This window comes from Jatropha curcas, chromosome 7 (genome assembly GCF_041381405.1).
Source record: "Jatropha curcas cultivar XTBG-Jc1 chromosome 7, XTBG_Jcur_1.0, whole genome shotgun sequence".
NCBI classification, from domain to species: domain Eukaryota; kingdom Viridiplantae; phylum Streptophyta; class Magnoliopsida; order Malpighiales; family Euphorbiaceae; genus Jatropha; species Jatropha curcas.
In genome coordinates this window covers 482,791-506,092 of record NC_143157.1, presented here as the reverse complement: position 1 = coordinate 506,092, position 23,302 = coordinate 482,791, and the positions used below count along the sequence as shown (strand labels likewise).

The 23,302-nt window shown below is 26.8% G+C and overlaps 1 protein-coding gene and 1 pseudogene across 1 annotated transcript; both read left to right on the top strand.

The window, feature by feature from the left end:
• Positions 1 to 17,701: 17,701 nt before the first annotated feature.
• LOC105641043 (dirigent protein 4) lies at positions 17,702 to 18,519 on the top strand. The gene has a single exon (XM_089724267.1). It carries the CDS (start codon positions 17,720 to 17,722, stop codon positions 18,275 to 18,277), a length of 558 nt encoding a protein of 185 aa, XP_089580393.1. The 5' UTR covers positions 17,702 to 17,719; the 3' UTR covers positions 18,278 to 18,519.
• A 3,600-nt stretch (positions 18,520 to 22,119) lies between these two features.
• On the top strand, positions 22,120 to 22,870 carry LOC149494505 (dirigent protein 4 pseudogene; annotated as a pseudogene).
• Positions 22,871 to 23,302: the final 432 nt, after the last annotated feature.

Genomic DNA, 23,302 nt, shown 5'->3' with positions numbered 1-23,302 from the left:
TAGTAATTTCAAGCTAAAGGATCACTTACACAACCATGACTTGAGAATTCCATAGACACAGATAACTCTCCATACGAAATTCTCATGCAAGTCAAATCAGTAGACTTATTTAAATAACAAGCACCTACATAATAATTCTAGATATCACATATATCTGAGCTTATGAGAATAGCTACTTTCTTAAGGAAAGAACATAATATATATCAGTCTCAACACCTTTATCATTGTCTAATAATGAGGAAAACATTGACCAGGAATATTTAGAAACATTGCTTTAATACAAAATAAAACTCATAATTATAACCACATTGTAATTTACTTTGCAAAGCAGTATTGTCTTATGGTCTTTATCTTTTACCAAGATTCAATCAATAGAATATAAAAGATAAATAAATGCCCTTTTTATTAATAATAAAATATTTGTTGCATGAAATATTATATCTAAAATATAATCAATCAAATTAGCTATAGAGCATAAAACTAACAACATGAAGATTCAAAGCTTGGAAGGTTGAGAAAGTAATAAAATAAAATTGAAGGTGCTACTAAATTTTTCACGAAAAATATGGAGGTAACTTTATGCATTTGGTCAAAAAATTAGAAGACTTTTTTTAACAAAAGATGTTCAAGATTGAAAACTTTGAAAACCACATTTTGAATGTAATTGGAAACCAAGTATTCAGTCATCTTAAAAATATTTTAAAATGTTTCCTTTTTAAACAAATCTATAAAATCATCTCACATTAAGGAAGCTCGTAATATTATTAGACCAATGTCTAATTTAAGTTGGGTTAATGTGACATACTAACTGCCTCTTCTTTTCTATAGCTCGTGTGTTTCGTATATTTTTAGATTCATATGAGTAATGATTGTTACCCAAATCTCAAAGGATGAGATACTCCACTTAGCTAGAAGCCCACACAACAACCCTTGGTTGTATTTCGTGTATTTTATTGCTACTTTAGTGCTAGTTTGTTTTAAGTGGATTTAGTTCTTTTATGTGATAAGTTGTTAATTTAGCATGATATCTTTTTGGTTGTTAATTGAAGATATTTTTACTTTGTTTTCATATTTTTCTTAGGTTGTGCTAATTGGATAAGGAGTTTTTGGGGTCAATTTTTGAAGTTTTGGAGAAATATGTTAAGTTGGAGTTGAATTCAAAAGACTGCTAAGACCTTCTGAAAATCGACAATTTAGCATTGGACTACTCTAGAAAATCTTTTAAAGCAACTATACTACTAATTAGGAAATTAGAAAGATACTCGGATTCAAATACTTTAATTTTGTAATTAATTTTAGATTTATTTTCTTAGTTTAGGGATTTTTCTGCTCTCTCATAAATAGAACTTTAAGTCCATTAAAGGGGATCATCATTTTTTTGGAAATAATAGTCGTTTTCTTAGGTTTAATATTTTTCTTATATTTTGTTCAAGGTCATGCATAGCTAAGCCCTTTCTTTTCGGTCAAAGTAGAAATTCCTCAAAGATTGTGAGATCTTAATGCAATATTTTCTTCTTTAATTTCGATCAGTCTTTTTGTGTTTTCTGCATATAATGAGAAATGTCATCTCTATTATTGTCTTATTATTTGTTCAACAGTGCCCATTGTTCAATGTAATTGGATAGCACATAGCTAATCAACAAAATTAAGTCCATAATTGCTCTTTTTTTTTTTTTTTTGAAAATATAATTCATTAATAATAATATTAAGAATTATAAACTCTTATAGACCAGACATAAAACTCTACTATTGGTAGCTAACTGAGTTCACTGATCTTTTAACAAACCAAAAGAATTCATATTCTTTTAAACAATGAAACTAAAATTTAAAAATTAATATTAAATTTTTTCGCTTGAAGTTGATCTTGATAAAAGATATAAATCTTCACTGTAGCAATTAGTCCATTAATGGATTTGGACAATAAAATAATAACTCTTCTGGATCTTCTATACCTAGATTATTTTTTCAAGAATTTGAAATATATGAGAGACACAGATGAGTTTACACCACCATAAATCAATAGCATCAATGTAGGAACAGGCCGCACTATCAAGCTTCATTGTTCGAAGATCCACACCTGCAAAATCGAGATCTAAAGTCTCTACCCAAATAAAATCAAATATCATATTATTTTAATTAGTAATAGATACTCATAAAGAAGGGACCACCCTCACAAAGAAGGGACAAAAAACTCTGAAAATGGAGACAAAATAATAATAATAAAACTAAAAAAAGGACAGATTTGTTGTAGGAAAAACATATCTAATTTTATTAGAATGAATAAAAGATGAAAAGCAAAAGGGGGTGAAGCGAAAAAAAAAAAGTAGAATAATATAATCGAACCACAAACAGGTTTTTGGATTGTATTATGAGAATTTACGAACTGATTTAAATAAATCTTGTTTATAGAATTTATTAACTAGGATATGGTCTTTATAATTCTTAAAAGCAATTGGCGAATTAAATCTTATCCTTGTTTAGGGTTGTCTATTAATTAGGTATTATTTATAGGCCTTGTCTCATTTAATCTAATAATAAGGAAAGATTGATCGGCAATGCTTGTTCAAAGATTATATCCTATTTGCTTTTTGAGTTATTGAATTATCTCAGAGTTAATGATCGATCAAAAGAATTTCATACTGAGAATTGCCTTTGATTGAATCATTTTCCTATTGATTTAAATCTGTTACTTATGTTGCTCTCTTTATTTATTTTAATTACTTCGTGGTTAATTTATTCTCTTTCAATAACAACCCCTTTTATTTTTATTGTTTGATTTTCTGGTCTTCAAATTAAATTAATCGAAATTAGTCTCTAGGGTTCGACCCTTCTCACCCTTTCTATAAATTATTTAGATTAAGAATAGCAGAAATTATTTTTGGTGGATTCGACAGCCGTCACTATGATCTTGAGAGGTCTGGTATCGAGGATCTTTTCTTACATCAATTACTCTTCTCACCTTTTGCATTTTATCTATGTTTCTTGACTTTTAGTACAATGTTTCTTAGATTGGGCATTAGTATGGTTATTTTTGTATATTGCTTTTAATTGTGATGTTTTTTATCAGGTTTTTTGACCTAGTATATCTAGGTAGGTTTGATCGTATGCGGGTTCTATTGGCCTTTAATTTTCGGAAATATTAAGTTTTTCCTAAACTGAATTAATAAAATAAAAATTATCATTTCTGATAAAAAAATTTATATGATTAAGTATTTTGAGAGTTATAGAATTGAGTAAAAATTTATATGATTAAGTATTTTGAGAGTTATAGAATTGAGTTAGGGGTTATGAAGATGTACATAATTTATAAATCATATTTGATATGTGAATTTTAGGGTGTGATTGGCAACAGCGTTTAGAATAACTTTAAGTGTTTTGAACTTATCAAAATACTATCTGCCTATATTATAGTATTCGGTAATACAGTAGCTTTTAGAAGATTAGGGAATATTTGTTTATTGAAATTTTTTTACAGCCCTCCCTTAATTAATTTAAAATCCTTCCATTATCACATTATTTGTTGGACTGAATTCAAAGAGGATATGGATGCATATATTAGATCTTTTCCCTTTAATATTATTGATAAGTTGTTCAAGTCAATTATTATGGACAGCTCCAACTCATCGGTCCAAAAATAATTATTTTATATTTAAATTATATATAGTGTTCTTAATTTGGTCTCAAGTTTAAACAACTATAACTTCACAATTTTTATATTTCTTTATATTATTATTTTTTTAATGCTTGGCTTATTTATAATTGATAGAAGAAAGAAACAAAATGTTTGCTTATATATTTTTGCATTTGAACTCAAGCAAATATTAAAAATTAAAAATATTGATCCCTAAAATATTAAAAATTTTCAATTTTATTTATAAAATAATGAACTTTTCAATTTATACTCCCTTAAATTTTGAAAATTTAGGTTTAGTAAAATGATTTTTCTATAATGAGTTTAATTCTATGGCTACAAGTGAATATTCCAATATCTTTTTTTGTCATTTTAAATTGAATTGTCAATTAAACAATTATTATTATCTAACATATTAGCTTTCAACCACTACTTAAATAGCGAACAGTTAACATCTAACAATCAACAGTTACTAAAACAGCTAGTATTGTCAAACAAACCTTTAGTTGGTAAAAGGCTCAATAAGCCTACTACTCAATAAGCCTACACTACTAATTAATTTATAGTTTTTATACCTTTCTTTTCTTGTTATTTACTTGATTTACCTTTCTATAAATAAAACTAAAGTAAAAATGCATATGATATATGTGTCTCAGTAATGGAGTATATAATAAAACCATCAATTCATTGAGTATACATGGGTTCAAGGATGCATTGATTATTTCAAAATATGAAACAATTGATTTGATGTATAGTTAATATAATTTTTAAAACGATAATTTTTACATTTTTTAACAATCTAATAGGTTTTTGATTGATCTAATTTTACAAGTTAAAGTGTTCAATAAAATTAATTTGCAAGTTGAAGTGCTTAATTAGATATAATTCTATAAATTTAAGTATTTAATTGGTATAATTTTATAAATTGAAATATTTAATGGGTCAAAATAAAAATTAAGGATACCACAAGATTAAAATAATAAAATTCAGAATTGAATTTTATGTATTCAAGCTACTAATTATATAATTTAAGTTGAATTGTTATGAGATACTAACTACCTCTTCTCTTCTATAGTTGGTGGTGTTTCTTATACTTTTAGATTCATATGAGTAATGATTGCTATCCAACCGCAAGAGATGAGATGCTCCGCTCGACTAGAAACCCATGCCATTGGGTTTGGCTGTGTTTACTATACTTTACTGCTATTTTAGTGCTAGTTTGTTTTAAGTGGATTTAGTTAAGATATAACTACAGTTCGATTTTAAATCGGAATCGAATCGAAATCGAACCAGTCAAAACCGACAATAAACCATAGTTTTTATTTTATTATAGTTTTTTAAACTTCTAAGAATTTTTATTAAATTGGTTTAGTTTTTTTAATAGTAATATTTATTATTATTATTATTATTATTATTATTATTATTATTATTATTATTCAAGCTACAAATTTTTAAAGAATATTTTTAAAAGTTTAAAAATATATTATTTAATTTTAGTTCAAAATTGAAATAAAACCAAAACCGAGACTATTAAAAATGGTTTTGTTCCAATTTCACCTTTTTATAATCGAAATGGGAGATTTTGAAACTAAAATCAGTGATTTTGGAACCGTGGTGATGCCTAATATAATTCTTTCCATTGAGCTTCTATGGTCTTGTACGGTGAATCTTTTCTTACCTCAATAACCCTTCTCACCTTTTGCGATTTTATCTATGTTTTTTAGTACTGTGTTTCTAAGATTGGGCATTAATGTGGTTATTTTTGTATATTGCTTTTAATTAATTTTGACGTTTTGACCAAATTTTTTTTACTTAATATATCTAGGATAGGTTTGAGTGTATGGCCTATTCACCTAAATTTAATCTCTTTATATATTAAACTTTTCTGGATTGAATTAATGAAATAAATATTCTTATCGTTGATTATTTATATGAATAAGTATTTTGAGAGTTTCATAATTCAATTAGGGATTATAAAGATGTACATAATTTATAGGATAAAAGTCACTTTGATCCCTGAATTTGTATAGCAGGATAAAAAACGTCAGATTTGACCTTTAGAAAAATTTAGCACTTGAACTTATATAAAATGACCAAAAAGATCCGATTTCACTTTTTAGTTCAATTTAACCCTTGAAATTGTTTTGATTTTTATAAATTAATGATTGATTTAATGTCATATGATTGACTTTTTATCTCATTTTGTCTTACACTAAGAACATTTAGATCAAACTTTTTCAACACTTTTAAATATAACTTTAAAATCCATACAAAAATCATTTCTTGTAATATAATAAATTTAAAAACATGCATTATAACTTTAATTTATTCAATATGAAAAATGCATTGATTTCATAAGCGATAACCTAGTAATAGAGGTTAATTTTCAAAACCATCAATCAAGGTAAAGAGATATAATATACTTCATATATCATTTTTATATATTTTATAATTAATTAATTTTTTAATAAATTAGTTAGCTCGATCCCAATTACAGTTTTAATAAATGTCTATATAATGCTTTTTACATTGTAAGTACAATAAAGAATTAGATATTAAATTAACTCAAAATGTTAAATATGATTTTTTTTTTTAATCATATTGATTTTCACATTATAAGTTCAATAAAAAATTGGAGGTTAAATTGACTCAAAATGTCAAATATGACTTTTTTTTAATCATTTTAAATAAAATCATGAGTTAAATTGGCCTAAAAAGTGAAATCAGATTTTTTTTAATCATTTTATATAAGTTCAAGGACTAAATTGACCCAAAAGGTCAAATCTAGCCTTTTTTATGTTGCTAAATAAGTTTAAGGACCAAATTGGCCTTTATTCCTAATTTATAACCATATTTGATTTTTGAATTTGAGTTGTTAAGAGGTTAGATGAGTCATGAACTAAACATTATATGAATTGACTCTCTATTGAAGGAATATTCAAAGTTTTCATTTATGATTTATCAATTCATTTTTTATAAAAAAAATGAATTTTTTCGAATAATTTGTTGAGATGATTTATTAGTTTCCACTCTCCACGAATGAAACAAATAGTACTTCTTCTGTTATATTTTAATAGCAACAAGAATTTTAAAAAATGATTAGAACATATCGATTTTCTAAAAATATATAGTAGAATGTCTAAATTATTTTTTTTAAGTTAAAAACTCTCCATTTAATTTAGATACAAGACCAATGCTAATTTTAACTCATATTAAAGTAATACTATCAGATTAGTATTTCCTTTTCATTTTCTCATGCCTTAATATAATGAAAAACTTTTAATTATGTGTATAGTCAAACTTTTAATACAAATATATATGATTGAAGTAATGACAAAAAAGTGAAAATAAATGTCAAATAATAATAACATACATCTCCAAATATGGATAAATTGAAAAAGAATTTATTAATATACTCTCAAAATCGTAAATAACTGCTGAAAAAGAAATAAAGTAAAATGTCTTTTTGTTACTATTAAAATGAAACCGAAAAAGTAGTAAATGGTAATGCCTTTCTCTTAGTAACACATCCAACCTCTCAAGCTAAACTTGTTAATCACATGTAGTTTTTATACTTTTGTTTTCTTGTTATTTATTTGTTTTCCCTTTTTTTTTTCCAAATAAAATTAAAGTCAAAATGCATATGATATTTGTGTCTCAATTTCTTTCTTCTTTCGATGACAATTTTTAAATCACAAATTTAATATTCAACTTATCTTTATTACTATTTTTTCAAAAAAATTATTTTTTATATTTAAAAAATACAATTTTTTCCTGATTAACAAGTCTCCACAAGCGACCATACTTAACCTATTATGGTAGTTTCCTTTATAAATTAACATGTTGAATTGAAATACTTTTAAATTTGAACAACTTGTGATTGCAAATCATTCTCACCTAATAATTTCCCTATTTGCAATCTTAATCAAAAAAAAAAAAAAAAAAAAAGAATCTTATGCTTGTGATATCGTAGAAACTTTATTAGAAAAGTCTCATTTCCTCTCCTCAATTTGCTTAAAATAAACAATTTACCCAAAAAAGAAAAAGTCGGGTTTTTAGTCAAATTAGTCCAAAACTTGGCTAAACATAGAGAATTCACCATTCTTTGGACTGAAATTAGTAATGTGTGGTTATGACGCGGTCAACAATATTTAAAAGAATTAAGAATTATTTATCATGCGTTCAATATATCTCGTTTGGTTTAAAATGGCTTGTCACTTCGCAGAAAGTATGTGGGTCCCGTATATGTATGGTACAACCCAAAAGGGGGTGAATTGGGTCTTCTAAAAATAACAATTTGACTTTTAAAACAAAACTTAGAATTCTATCTGCAGCGGAAAAGTAATAAACTTGTGATAATAAGTTATTGATTACAACTACCTCACAATGTTCTATTCAGAGAAAATAGAAAGACTTTGCAAAGTGTAGCAATCAAATAGAACTGCTTCACAATGTCTTATTTTAATATTGAAACTGCTTTATGACGGAAAGCAATTGTGATTAGAACTTTCTTATAAAATTTAGAAAATCATAAAAGATCGTGTGAGAGATAGTTATCGAAATCTGAACTGCTTCACAAAGTTTTGATCAAGTTTAGAAAACTGATTAGAAACTCAAATAGTGAAATATACTGAATTCTAATGTTTAGAAAATATAAAGCTTATCTCAGTTTTATAACATTAAAATTATTAACAACTTTAGCATTTCTAAAGTATAAACAGAAGTGTGAGTAAAATATTATCAAGCATAACTTCAGAAAATAAAAAGATCAACAGAGTGATTTATAGTGGTTCGGCACTGACTCGCCTACATCCACTCCCCAAGACTCATCTTGAAATCCTCAACTATGTTATTTCTTTTCGAGGGTAAGAGACAAACCAACAGTACAAGGCAATAGATCAACTCCCAGATCTACCCTTTGTCCCACTAGATTTTCCAAAGGTTCTAGTTAACCTCAACCCTTTCTGTTTTTGGCAGAGTACAGAAACTCAGTTCAAGACATTAGAATCTCTCTCACGGATAAGGCCGCTTGATAACCTATTTCACAATAGCTTCTCACCTAAGCTATTACACAAAAATTTATCAAATAAAACCTGTCTACTGAAGATTACAAAATCTAAATAGACAAAGAGAAATGCAAATATAGGCATAGGAAAAACAGTTTTTAAGATTAGAAAATCGTTTTAGAAATCAGAACTATTTTTCAAAAGAAATTGTTATAAAATTTCTTTTCTCTTTTAAAGATAAAACGTAAAGTATTAAGATGAAAAGAAATAAGGGGGTAGAGAGTAAGTTTTGAGAGATAAAAGATATGATCAATGGATAAATACTCTTAAAACGAAAACTCTTTTCTCCATCTCTTTCAAAAACGAAAAAGTTTTTTTATAGAGGGGGCTGTGACTCTCAATTTAGAAAGTGAATATCTCTTTTTCAAATCAGAATATTGACTTTCTTTATTTAGAAGATATGGAAGTCGTTGTTAGCAAAAACTTTTTGAGTCAACATTCTGTCTTTGTGGTACGCAAATGAGAGACAATCTTTCTTTCCTTTAAAAACAAAGATTTTCGAAAGTAAATATTTGAAAAATCTTTTTCGAAAGATTTATTTACCAAAACGAATTAAAATAAAATCTTCCTTCGTTTAGGTAAGAAAATAAATCAAGATTTTTGGATCTTCAAGAAGGTTTTGTTTCCGAAAATGAAGTACATAAGATCTTTATTTGATTTATTCTTATTACCAAAATTGCTAGAGACAAAGTCTTTTTAATTGAGGTAATTTGAATATTTCGAACCTTAAGAAAATTCGAAAAATTAAATTAAACTTTTCCGATTTTTATGAAACAAGAAACACAAGAAAAAGTTTTTGATTTAAAGAGATAGTTTCTAAAAACCTTTTTGATAATGTGGAAGTAAATTGATTTTTGTGCTTATAATTGGATGTTCTTTCTATCCTACAATGAATCCTAAAAATCTAACCACTAGGGTCTTCAAATGCCTTCACAATCCTTGAATTTGTAGGACTTGCCTTGTTCATTTATTACTTTCCATATATAATCTGCATCAAATATTATTAGCACAAATAATATAATTTAAATTTATTTGTTTTGTTTTAATTATCAAAATCTTGAGATTAATATTTGACCATTGAGCCAACAAAGTATACCTCCAAGAAAATTATTTTTCAGAAATTATAATTTGAATATGTTTGGTATGCAAATTAACTTCTGCGAAAGTAAACTGCACTCAAACAACAAATCACAATAAAATCTATAACCTCTTAGTTACACATGCAACCTCTCAAACTAGAGTTGTTAATCACATGTGGTTTTTATACTTTTGTTTTCTTTTTATTTATTTGTTTTCCCTTTTTTTCCCAAATAAAATTAAAGTAAAAATTCATATGATATTTGTGTCTCAATTTCTTTCTTCTTTCGATGACTATTTTTAAATCACAAACTTAATATTCAACTTATCTTTATTACTATTTTTTCAAAAAAAAATTATTTTGTATATTTAAAAAAAACAATTTTTTCCTGATTAGCAAGTCTCCACAAGCGACCATACTTAACCTATTATGGTAGTTTCCTTTATAAATTAACATGTTGAATTGAAATACTTTTAAATTTGAACAAATTGTGATTGCAAATCATTATCACCTACTAGTTTCCCTATTTGCAATCTTAATCAAAAAAAAAAAAAAAAAAATCTTATGCTTGTGATATCATAGAAACTTTATTAGAAAAAGTCTCATTTCGTCTCCTCAATTTGGTTCAAATAAACAATTTACCCACGAAAAAAGTCGGATTTTTTAGTCAAATTAGTCCAAAACTTGTCTAAATATAGAGAATTCACCATTTTTTGGACTGAAATTAGTAATGTGTGGTTATGACGCGGTCAACAATATTTAAAAGAATTAAGAAATATTTATCATTCGTTTAGTATATCTCGTTTGATTTAAAATGGCCTGTCACTTCGCAAAAAGTATATCTCCAAGAAAATTATTTTTCAGAAATAATAATTTGAATGTGTTTAGTATGCAAATCAACTTCTTGGGAAGTAAATTGCTCTCAAACAAAAAATTACGATAATATCTATAATCTCTTAGTTACACATGCAACCTCTCTAGCTAGAGTTGTTAATCACATGTGGTTTTTATACTTTTGTTTTCTTGTTATTTATTTGTTTTCCCTTTTTTTCTCCAAATTAAATTAAAGTAAAATGCATATGATACTTGTGTCTCAATTTCCTTCTTCTTTCGATAACTATTTTTAAATCACAAACTTAATATTAAACTTATCTTTATTACTATTTTTTTTTAAAAAAAATTATTTTTTATATTTAAAAAATACAATTTTTTCCTGATTAACAAGTCTCCACAAGCGACCATACTTAACATATTATGGGAGTTTCCTTTATAAATTAACATGTTGAATTGAAATACTTTTAAATTTGAACAACTTGTGATTGCAAATCATTCTCACCTAATAATTTCCCTATTTGCAATCTTAATCAAAAAAAAAAAAAAAAAAAAAGAATCTTATGCTTGTGATATCGTAGAAACTTTATTAGAAAAGTCTCATTTCCTCTCTTCAATTTGGTTCAAATAAACAATTTACCAAAAAAAAAAAGTCTGGTTTTTAGTCAAATTAGTCCAAAACTTGGCTAAACATAGAGAATTCACCATTCTTTGGACTGAAATTAGTAATGTGTGGTTATGACGCGGTCAGGGTTTTCTAAAAATAACAATTTGACTTTTAAAACAAAACTCAGAATTCTATCTGCAGTGGAAAAGTAATAAACTTGTAATAATAAGTTATTGATTAGAACTACCTCACAATATTCTATTCAGAGAAAATAGAAAGACTTTGCAAAGTGGAGCTATCAATTAGAACTGCTTCACAATGTCTTATTTTAATATTGAAACTGCTTTATGATGGAAAGCAATTGTGATTAGAACTTCCCTATAAAGTTTATAAAATCATAAAAGACCGTGTGAGAGACAGTTATTGAAATCTGAACTGCTTCACAAAGTTTTGATCAAGTTTAGAAAATTGATTAGAAACTCAAACAACGAAATATACTGAAAATAGAAGAATAGTTTAAAACTTGGTATATTCACTGAGCAGAAGTTCAGAGTTCTAATGTTCAGAAAATATAAAGCATATCTCAGTTTTAGAACATCAAAATTATTAACAACTTTAGCATTTCTAAAGTATAAACAGAAGTGTGAGTAAAATATTATCAAGCATAACTTCAGAAAATAAAAAGATCAACACAGTGATTTATAGTGGTTCGGCACTGACTCGCCTACATCCACTCCCTAAGACTCATCTTGAGATCCTCAACTATGTTATCTCTTTTTAAGGGTAAGAGACAAACTAATAGTACAAGGCAATAGATCAACTCCTAGATCTACCCTTTGTCCCACTAAATTTTCCAAAGGTTCTAGTTAATCTCAACCCTTTCTGTTTTTGGCAGAGTACAGAAACTCAGTTCAAGACATTAGAATCTCTCTCACGGAGAAGGTCACTTGAGAACCTATTTCACAATAGCTTCTCACCTAAGCTATTACACAAAAATTTATCAAATAAAACATGTCTACTGAAGATTACAAAATCTAAATAGACAGACAGAAATCCAAATATAAGTACAGGAAAAACAATTTTTAAGATTAGAAAATCGTTTTAGAAACCATTAACTGTTTTTCAAAAGAAGTTGTTATAAAATTTCTTTTCTCTTTTAAAGATAAAACGTAAAGTATTAAGATGAAAAGAAATAAGAGGGTAGAGAGTAAGTTTTGAGAGATAAAAGATATGATCAATGGATGAATACTCTTAAAACGAAAACTCTTTTCTCCATCTCTTTCAAAAACGAAAAAGCCTTTTTATAGAGAGGGCTGTGACTCTCATTTTTAGAAAGTGAATATCTATTTTTCAAATCAGAATATTGACTTTCTTTATTTAAAAGATATGGAAGTCGTTGTTAGCAAAAACTTCTGAGTCAACATTCTATCTTTTTGGTACGCAAATGAGAGACAATCTTTCTTTCCTTTAAAAACAAAGATTTTCGAAAGTAAATGTTTGAAAAATCTTTTTCGAAAGATTTATTTACCAAAACGAATTAAAATACAATCTTCCTTCGTTTAGGTAAGAAAATAAATCAAGATTTTTGGATCTTCAAGAAGGTTTTGTTTCCGAAAATGAAGTACATAAGATCTTTATTTGATTTATTCTTATTACCAAAATTGCTAGAGACAAAGTCTTTTTAATTTAGGTAATTTGAATATTTCGAACTTTAAGAAAATTCGAAAAATTAAAGTAAACCTTTCCAATTTTTATGAAAAAAGAAACGCAAGAAAAAGTTTTTAATTTAAAGAGATAGTTTCGAAAAACCTTTTTGATAATTTGGAAGTAAATTGATTTTTGTACTTATAATTGGATATTCTTTCTATCCTACAATGAATCCTAAAAATCTAACCACTAGGGTCTTCAAATGCCTTCACAATCCTTGAATTTGTAGGACTTGCCTTGTTCATTTATTACTTTCCATATGTAATCTGCATCAAATATTATTAGCACAAATAATATAATTTAAATTTATTTGTTTGTTTTAATCATCAAAATCTCGAGATTAATATTTGACCCTTGAGCCAACAAAGTATACCTCCAAGAAAATTTTTTTTCAGAAATTATAATTTGAATATGTTTGTTATGCAAATCAACTTCTTCGAAAGTAAACTGCACTCAAACAACAAATTACAATAAAATCTATAATCTCTTAGTTACACATGCAACGTCTCAAACTAGAGTTGTTCATCAGATGTGGTTTTTATACTTTTGTTTTCTTGTTATTTATTTGTTTTCCCTTTTTTTCTCCAAATAAAATTAAAGTAAAATGCATATGATATTTGTGTCTCAATTTCTTTCTTCTTTCGATAACTATTTTTAAATCACAAACTTAATATTCAACTTATCTTTATTACTATTTTTTCAAAAAAAAAATTATTTTTTATATTTAAAAAGTACAATTTTTTCCTTATTAACAAGTCTCCACAAGCCACCATACTTAACCTATTATGGCAATTTCCTTTATAAATTAACATGTTGAATTGAAATACTTTTAAATTTGAATAACTTGTGATTGCAAATCATTCCCACCTACTAATTTCCCTATTTGCAATCTTAATCAAAAAAAAGAATCTTATGCTTGTGATATCATAGAAACTTTATTAGAAAAAGTCTCATTTCGTCTTCTCAATTTGGTTCAAATAAACAAGTTACCCAAAAAAAAGTCAGTTTTTTAGTCAAATTAGTCCAAAACTTGTCTAAATATAGAGAATTCACCATTTTTTGGACTAAAATTAGTAATGTGTGGTTATGAAACAATATTTAAAAGAATTAAGAAATATTTATCATGCGTTTAGTATTATCTCGTTTGGTTTAAAATGGCATGTCACTTCACAGAAAGTATACCTCCAAGAAAATTATTTTTCAGAAATTATAATTTGAACATGTTTGGTATGCAAATCAACTTTTTGAAAAATAAATTGCTCTCAAACAATAAATTACAATAATATCTATAATATAAATTTGAGTATATTTAAATAATATAATAAAATAGTAAATTCATTGCACTTAACCGGAGAAGTGCAATTTCCCTAGTCATTCTGAGGAACTTACTTCTCTTATGTGAGAGAAGTTAGATGATCTAATTTCTGGAAAGTAAAATTGATAATGCAAACCAAATACAAGTACTTCATGAATAAGATTTTTTTTTGGTCTTTGCCTCCAAATTTCAATTGCTCACTTCACCAATTATCTTATGCGCTTTTGATTTTTTTATTTTTCATTATGCACGCACCCTTACAAATCCAAAGAATTGGTAAATTGTAGTGACAGAGCCAAGAATTTTTCATAGGGAACAAAAATATACATGTTATTTCATAATATGGTTGAATAATTGGAATATACAAAAATATGTTGAAAATATACAAAAATATATTAAAATAATAACTAAGAATTAATGATGGTTATTGAAAATAAGATAAAATTTAATAAGGGTATAGTAGACAATTTAAATATTAACTATAATGCAAAAAAAAAAAAAAAAAAAAAAAAGTGAACTATATTTTGAGACAAACAAAAAAGAAAAAATGAACTATCTTTTCGGGATAGAGGAAGTAATATTTAAACACTATATAGCTGACAGATGTTTCTTTAGTGCTGCCACGTAAGATTCAAAGAAATAACATATACTCCTTCCGTCCCATTTTGTTTGTATGATTTGACAAAATATGCATATTATGAATTTAGTCAACCAAAATATTTTATCATTTTTAGCCTTAAATATTAATAAAAGTCTTTCATTTAATGAATAACCATAAATATTATTTGGGAAAAAATAATTGTCTAAATGTATAAATTTAGAAACCTTACAAAAATTTTGGGATATGTCAAAAAGGAATAACAAGCAAATAAAATGAGACGGAGAGAGTATATATTTAACTTCATGGTGCCTTAATTGTTTGCCTTTATATTTATTTGAAGTAAATTGAATTTACAATTGTCTAAACTTGAATTAAATTGTGATAAATATACAATTGGTTAATACAAGGACTCAGAATTAATAATATTAATTAATAATTTATATAGCTTTTAATGATAATTTATATTTTAAAAGTACGAAAAATTATTGTTTTATATTAATTTTAAAATAAATTGAATAATTATTTATTTATTGAATTAAATTATGTTAAATATAATTAATTAATTATAACTTTTTTTAGAATTATTAATTAATTATAACTTTAGATTATTAATAACATAATAAGGTGAGGATTTATATAGCTTTAAATTATTTAAAATAGATTACTTATTTTATGAGGAGTCATTTTTTATATTAATTCTAAAATAAATCAAATTTTAATGAATTCTACTATTTTTTTTATTTCACTTTCTTTTTCTTTATTTATCTTTATAAATTTCACCATCTTTAATCCATACTCTTCAACACCTATCTATCTATTAATTTTCTTACAACAAAAAAATCAAGATCATAATTTTTTTCTATTTACTTATCTATGCTTTTAATAGCATTAATATAAAAACTTTCACTCAATAGTTTACATATGTATATATATATATATATATATATAGATTGTCTAATATCAGTCTGGAAAATGCACACTCATCTTCTATGACCCATGTTGGATGGTAAACAGATTTCTATCCTTCCAGTGTTGTCATGCCCTTCGGATGGTGGCTCAGAAACTAGATAAAGCTTTCTATTTGTAGTATTGTAGATGAAGCTATTTGGTTAGAGGAAGTTCCTTAATGTGTTTTTCCTTTTACATAGACACCCCCCACCCCCCCCCCCCCCCACCCCCCCCGGTTTAAACTAAAAAATTATTTTTAATTGGTTTGACCTATGAGAAAATTTACACTATAAATTCATATACTCTCGTTTAAACTAAAAATTATTTTCCTTTTACAGAGTATTATAAACTATACTCTAAAACAATGATTAATATATTAATTAAAATAGCTATCTTTCTATAATATATAATATTTATACCATAAGTGAAAATACTCAGAGGAAATAATTAAATTTCAAAAGTTTAAAATGTTAACTTATACATGGATTTAAAAAATTGAATGGAAAGACCCATTTATTTGACAATAATTTAGGGATATCCAAAATTATTTGTTCCTTGTAGAAGACGAAAGTGTTAATATGATTATAATTTAGGGGCTCGAAAGTATTTTACTCTTTGAATTTATCAACTTGTGATCGGAAATCATTCCCACCTAACAATTCCACTATTTGCAATACTAAAAAAAAAAAAAAAAAAAAAGAATCTTATGGTTGTCATATCATAGAAAATTTATCAGAAAAAGCCCCATTTTGCTTATTGAATTTGTTTCAAATAATTAATTTACCCAAAAAAAATCAGCTTTTTAGTAAAAAATCACTCCAAAACTTGTTCAATTATAGCCAATTCACCCCTTATTTGGACTGAAAGCAATGCGTGATTATGAAGCGGTCAACATAAGTTAAAAGAATTAATATGGAAAAGCCTTTGAAACCTGATAAAGTTGTCATTGTCCTCCGTTGCTGCGTCGCGCATGCACGGCGATGATCGTCCGATCTTTCAAAGAGGACACTCGTGATCATCCTTATACATAGCCACTACTTTGTCTGTTGATCGAATTAAATTGTGTTTAAATATCTAATTGGTTAATACAAGGTCAAAGAATTAATAATTTATATAGCTTTTAATGATATGAATAAATTATAATTTATATACATATTTTAATGGTATGAACAGTTATTGTTGTATATTAATTTCAGAATATATTATTTGAAAATAAATTGAATAATTATTTATTTATTCAATTACATTGTGATAAATATAATTAATTAATTATAACTTTAGACAATTAATAACATAATAAAATGATGATTTATATAAATTTAAATTATTTAAAATAGATTACTTCCTTCTTGTACTTTCATAGTATGAGGAGGCATTTTTTATATTAATTCTAAAATAAATCAAAAATTTTAATGAATGTAAATTCTACAATCTTTTATTTCACATTTTTTTCTTTATTTATTTCTATAAATTTTACCATCTATTAACCTATAATAAATACCTGTCTATCTATTAATTTTCTTACAGCTAAACAATCACCGCTACATATTTTACTATTTATTTATCTACATTCATATATTTTAATAGCATAATATAAAAACTTTTACTCCACAGTCTATCAACAATTTATTTATATTCTTTTCTTTAATTTTTTTTTTTTCTTAACCGTGCTATAGGGCTATTGCTAGTTATAAGATATGATTTGCCTATATCAATTTATGCACCACCTATATACCAAACCAATTATAAAATAATTTTTTAAAAAATTACTATATCCTTATTTAAACCAAAAAAATTATTTTTGATTGGTTTAATATATTGATGGGTTCATACATTGCGTATAGGTAAGTCAATCCGGTTGAAGTTTATATAAATATATAGACAGCAATTCATAACTTCATATGTATATTTACAAATAGGAAGAAGAAGAGAGAGATGGAAGGAAAGTTTTCCTTTGTGTGGGCTATGATCCTTTATGTTATTATGATAGCACATGCACAAGGAAACTACTACTCTGAAAGCATTCCTGCTGACTACAACCAACAGAAAATTACCAATCTCCATTTCTTTTTCCATGAAACAGTTAATGGAAAACACCCAAGTGCAGTACAAATAGCCCAAGCCAAAAATAGCAACTCATCTAACCCATTTGGGACACTTTTTGCCATTAATGATGCTTTGAGGGTAGGTTTTGAACGAACCTCACAAGTCATTGGGAGAGCTAAAGGGCTATATGTGATAGCTGGCCAAGGAGATGACTTTATTTTGGTTATGTATGTGGATTTTGGTTTCACAACGGGTAAGTTTAATGGAAGTTCTTTTATTTTGTGTTCACAAAATCCTGTAACAGAGACAAAACGTGAGCTTGCTGTGGTTGGTGGGCGAGGGCAATTTAAGATGGCTAGAGGATTTGCAGAACTCTACTCACGTTACTTTAATGTCACTGCTGGTGATGCCATTGTTGAGTATACTGTGACCTTGTTTCATCATTAGTAGTTAACAACCTTCGAGGAAGACCCTTTAGGCATTAGCTATTTGCTTCTTCATGACATTTGTGAGATCCCCTAGCCTAAATTGTGCTCGAAATAATTTCAGCTCCTTCTTCTTATCTTTTAAAATAATAAATTATCCTTTGGGTTTTCTGTAATGAGCCACATGAAGTATGAAACTTTCATGTGCAGACAAATTTAATATATAAACTTGAAAGAAAAAAGAATGCCAATATAGTATTTATATGTAGTCAATTGAAATAGGAGAAATATATTATTCTATAAACACAAAATACTGATGGAAAACTTAATGAGAACTTCTATTCCCTAAAGGTCATAACTTGAAGCATAGAAATGCAACTATAACAAAATTTTTAAATATTAATGAAAAAATTAGTGAGAACTTATATTCCCTTAGGGTAACAATTTGAAACATAAAAATGCATACATAAAAAAAAAAATGTTGAAAAAATTATGAATGATAAGTAAGAAATATAAGTAAATCCAAAAGTCATTGTATTTAAAACTCTCTATGCAAATTATTAAATAGATAGACTTTTAATGGGAAACATATTTTTTCTTTAAAAACCTACAATTTTTTCCTCTAATTAATTAAATACAAATACTCAAATCTCTCTTTAAAAGAACTGTCATGTCAACACCCAACAAAAATCAATAGTTCTTCTTTATATATATATATATATATATATATATATATATAATGATTTGATTTCGGGTTCACAATAAGCAAGTTCAGGGGAAATTCATTAATGTTCAAAAAGTACTGTAACGAGCTTGTTGTGGGTGGTGGGTGAGGACAATTTAGGATAGCTAAACGGTTTGCTAAATTCTATATGCGTTACTTGAATGACATTAATGGTGACGCCATGTCACCTTATTACTAATTAATCACTTTTTTTTATCCAAAATATAAGTCGTTTATAAATTGATTATTTTATCTTAAAATATAAGTCATTTTTTAAATATTTTAAGGTGTAATAAATTATATTTTTTCAATATTATCCTTATTTATATTGGATAAAACCCTTGGGTTTGACATCAAATTACTCTTCGTTTTGCTATAACTAGTCTTTTCATGATATGCGTTGCATGTTGACTATGGGCAGTGGAGACAGTTTTCCAAATGCAACTTGTGGAAGTGGTGTGTGTGATGTGGACCAAAGTGAGCTAAGCAAAGAACCTATTTAAGGAGCAAAGAAAGGAGTTGTAGAGGTTACTCTCCTTGGGCAGTTACTGCCGTGTATGAGAAGAAGGAGTAGCCAATCAAAAGAATTCCAAAAAAAAAAAAAAAAAAAGGAGAGAGAGTCAGTAGCTGTTAGCACTAGTGTTACTACAACACAAAGGGAGAGGAGGATTTTTGCAAACTTGGACGTGGACAACAAGGCCAACCAATCAATAAATTTCAAAGTTTGTTAATTATGTTTTTTATTCCTTTTGTGTATTTTATTTGTGTTGATATATTTGTAATAATGCTAAGCTAAATATCCAGATCTAGTTATGAGATTTATCTATTAATTTAAAATGCAACTTTGAATAGTTTGATTTGTATTTAAATGCTAAAATTCTCGATTTAATATGTTTGTGCATATGTCGGTACCCATATTTGCATGATTTTAGAGCTGTTTGAATAGATCGAGAGATTGACAAATTAGATTGAATCCCACATATTAATGTAGAATTTTAGACCTAGAGATTGACTAAGTTCTCTGAGGGTAAAAAGAATTACCACCAGCTTAATGAGTTTTAATTATGTTAAGCTACGAGAGTAGATATCGCATGATTTTAACATTCCATTTAAACTCGAGAGAGGAATCCAGTTACCCTAGGTTACTTCTCCTTAAGGAATTGGCATAAAACGTTTTAACTGTGTTAAGCTACGAAAGTAGATGTCATGTGCTTTTAACGGTCCATTTAGATACGAGAGAGAAATTTGGACACCATAAATCAACTATTCATGATTTGCACTAAGAATAAATAGAGATCCCATAGCTAGATTATCTCTACAATTATTTGCTTGAATTTACTTTTGATTATCTCCGCTTACTAATTTTAAAGGTTTGATTATCTTCACTTATTTGCTTGAATTTTATTAGAAAAATAATGAATTTAAAGGTTTTTTTTTAATAATTTGTTGAGGTGATTTATTAGTTTCCACTTCCCACAAATGAAATAATTAATAATGACTTTCTCTTAATTAGTTACACATACAACTTCTCTAGCTAGAGTTGTTAATCACATTAGTAATTAATTTATACTTCTCTTTTCTTGTTAATTATTCATTTATATTTTTTAAACCTATCTATTATTGCTATGTATTTTTTAAAAAAATTACTTTTTTTTTATCACACCCTACTTTAATAATACAATATTTATCCTTATTAATAAGTCTCCATAAGAGACCATATGTAAACTGCTATGGTGGTTTCTTTTTTTGAGCATAACTGTTTTTATAATTTAACGTGTTACATTGAAATACTTTAGATTATTTGCTATTGAAGAGAACTTTTTAAAATTTGAACGTTATTTGAATTTATCGACTTGTGACTGAAAATCATTCTCACCTAATAATGCCCCTATTTGCAATTCTAGCATAACAAGGAATCTTATGATTGTGATATCATAGAAAATTTATTAGAAAAAGGCTTATCTTGCATTTTGAATTTAGTTTAAATAATTAATTTACCCAAAAAAAATCAATTTTTTAGTGAAATTACTCCAAAATATATCTACATATAGCCAATTCACCAATTTTTGGACAAAAAGCACTGCGTGGTTGTCACGCGGTCAACAAAATTTGAAAGAATTAAGAAATATTCATTAGAAAAATCTTTAAAACCTTATAAAGTTGTCATTGGTCCTCTATAAATAATTCTAAAATAAATAAAAAATTTTAATGAATTCTATTATTATCTTTTATTTTATATTCTTTTTCTCTGTTTATCTCTATGAATTTCCTCATCTTTAATCTATAAATACATGTCTATCTATTAATTTTAGAAAATTATAATATGATCCTTGTGGTTTGCGAAATATAATCAGTCTGCCTTGTCTTTTTTAAAATATACTAATTTGTTCTTAAATTTTATTTCTGTTACACTATTAGGTCATTATGTCCAATTTTGCATATTTTCTATTAAGTCAACAAGAAAACATAAAGATCAAAGCAGATGTACTATAATATTATACCAAAAAAATTACAGTGCAGTCTTTATAGTTTGAAAAATATAACTAGTTCATCCCTGTGTTTTTCAAAATAAAAGGGAATTTTCGTCATCTTATAAGATACTTAACAGATAATATGCAAAAGTTAAACAAAAGGATCTCATGGTCTGACGGAAATGAACTATAAGGACATTGTAGTCTATTTTTTAACAGAGACAGACTAGTTGTATTTTTCAAGTTATGTACTGTTGTTATTCCTTAATTCTATTGCAACCAAAAGATCATGACCATATTTTTTTGCTATTTATTTATCTATGTTCATATCTTTTAATAGCATAATATAAAAATTTATATATATTCTTTTCTTTAAGTTTTATTTATTTTTCTTAACCGTGCGTAAAAAGATATTGCTAGTATATGATATGACTTGCCTACACGAGTGTATGAGATCACTTATATATCAAATCAATTAAAAATATATATTTTTTTAAAAAATAGTTATCAGTTTATTTTTTCCTAATGAATTATCAGAAATACCCTCGTTAAATCAATAGTTTGGTATATGAGATGGATTCATGGACCCAGCGAAAGGTAAGTTCCCTAAAAGTATATATGTACCACAATTCATAACTTTATATGTACATTTACAAATAAGAGGAAGAAGAAGAGAAAGATAAAAGAAAGATGGAAGGAAAATTTTCCTTTATGTGGGCTCTGATCCTTTGTGTTATTATGATAGCAAATGCACAAGGAAACTACTACTCCAAAACCATTCCCGCTGACTACAACCAAGAGAAAATGACCAATCTCCATTTCTTTTCCCATCAAACAATTAATGCAAAAAACCCGAGTACAGTACTAGTAGCCCAAGCTAACAAGACCATCCCGTTTACATTTGGGTCACTTTATGCCTCTAATGATGCTTTGAGGGTAGGTGTGGAACCAAGTTCAGAAGTCATTGGGAGAGCTAAAGGGCTATTTGTGGTAACTGGCCAAGGAGCAGATTTCGTTTTGGTTTTCTATATGGATTTTGGTTTCACAACAGGTAAGTTTAATGGAAGTTCGTTTGTTTTGTGCTCAAGAGATCATGTGACAGAGACAAAACGCGAGCTTGCTGTTGTCGGTGGGCGAGGACACTTTAGGATGGCTAGAGGATTTGCAGAAGTCTATACACGTTACTTTAATGTCACTACTGTTGAGTCCATCACTGAGTATAACGTGACGTTGCTTCATTACTAGTTAACAACCTTCGAGGCAGCCCCTTTAGGGCATTAATTAGCTATTTGCTTCTTCATGAGATCCCCTGGCCCAGATTGTGGTTCCTTCTTCTTATCTTTTGGAAAATAATAATAATAATAATAATAAATTATCGTTTGGGTTATCTGTAATGAGCCACATGAAATTATGAGATGTTTATGTGCAGACAAATTTAATATATTAATGTCTTACTTCTTCTTCCTGTTATAAAATTTATTTACTTTTCTTTTTGTATTTTTTAGATATCTACTCTAATTTGTGCTTGAATTTATCTAAAGTTGTTGCAAGCTCATAATAGATGCATGAAATGAAATTCTTCAAACATATTTCTAAACAACAAAGACAAGACACATATTGGTTTTCAATATTAATAATATGCTCCGGAATAAGATAATTATAATAAAAATAATTATTCCAACAGGAATCTGTTTAAACGATTAAAATAATAAAATTATTTAAGAGAATACTTTTTTTGCAGATTCTTCAAACTTAACCTACGCGGCTAGATTGTTGCAAACTATAAGTCGTCCAGTTGTCCGGCCTCTAGTAATATCCACACGAATGAACAATTGAAAAACTATAAGATTAT

Bases quoted from the DNA above. Each gene is read 5' to 3' on its own strand.
- LOC105641043 (XM_089724267.1), top strand. From the start codon at position 17,720: ATGGAAGGAAAGTTTTCCTTTGTGTGGGCTATGATCCTTTATGTTATT.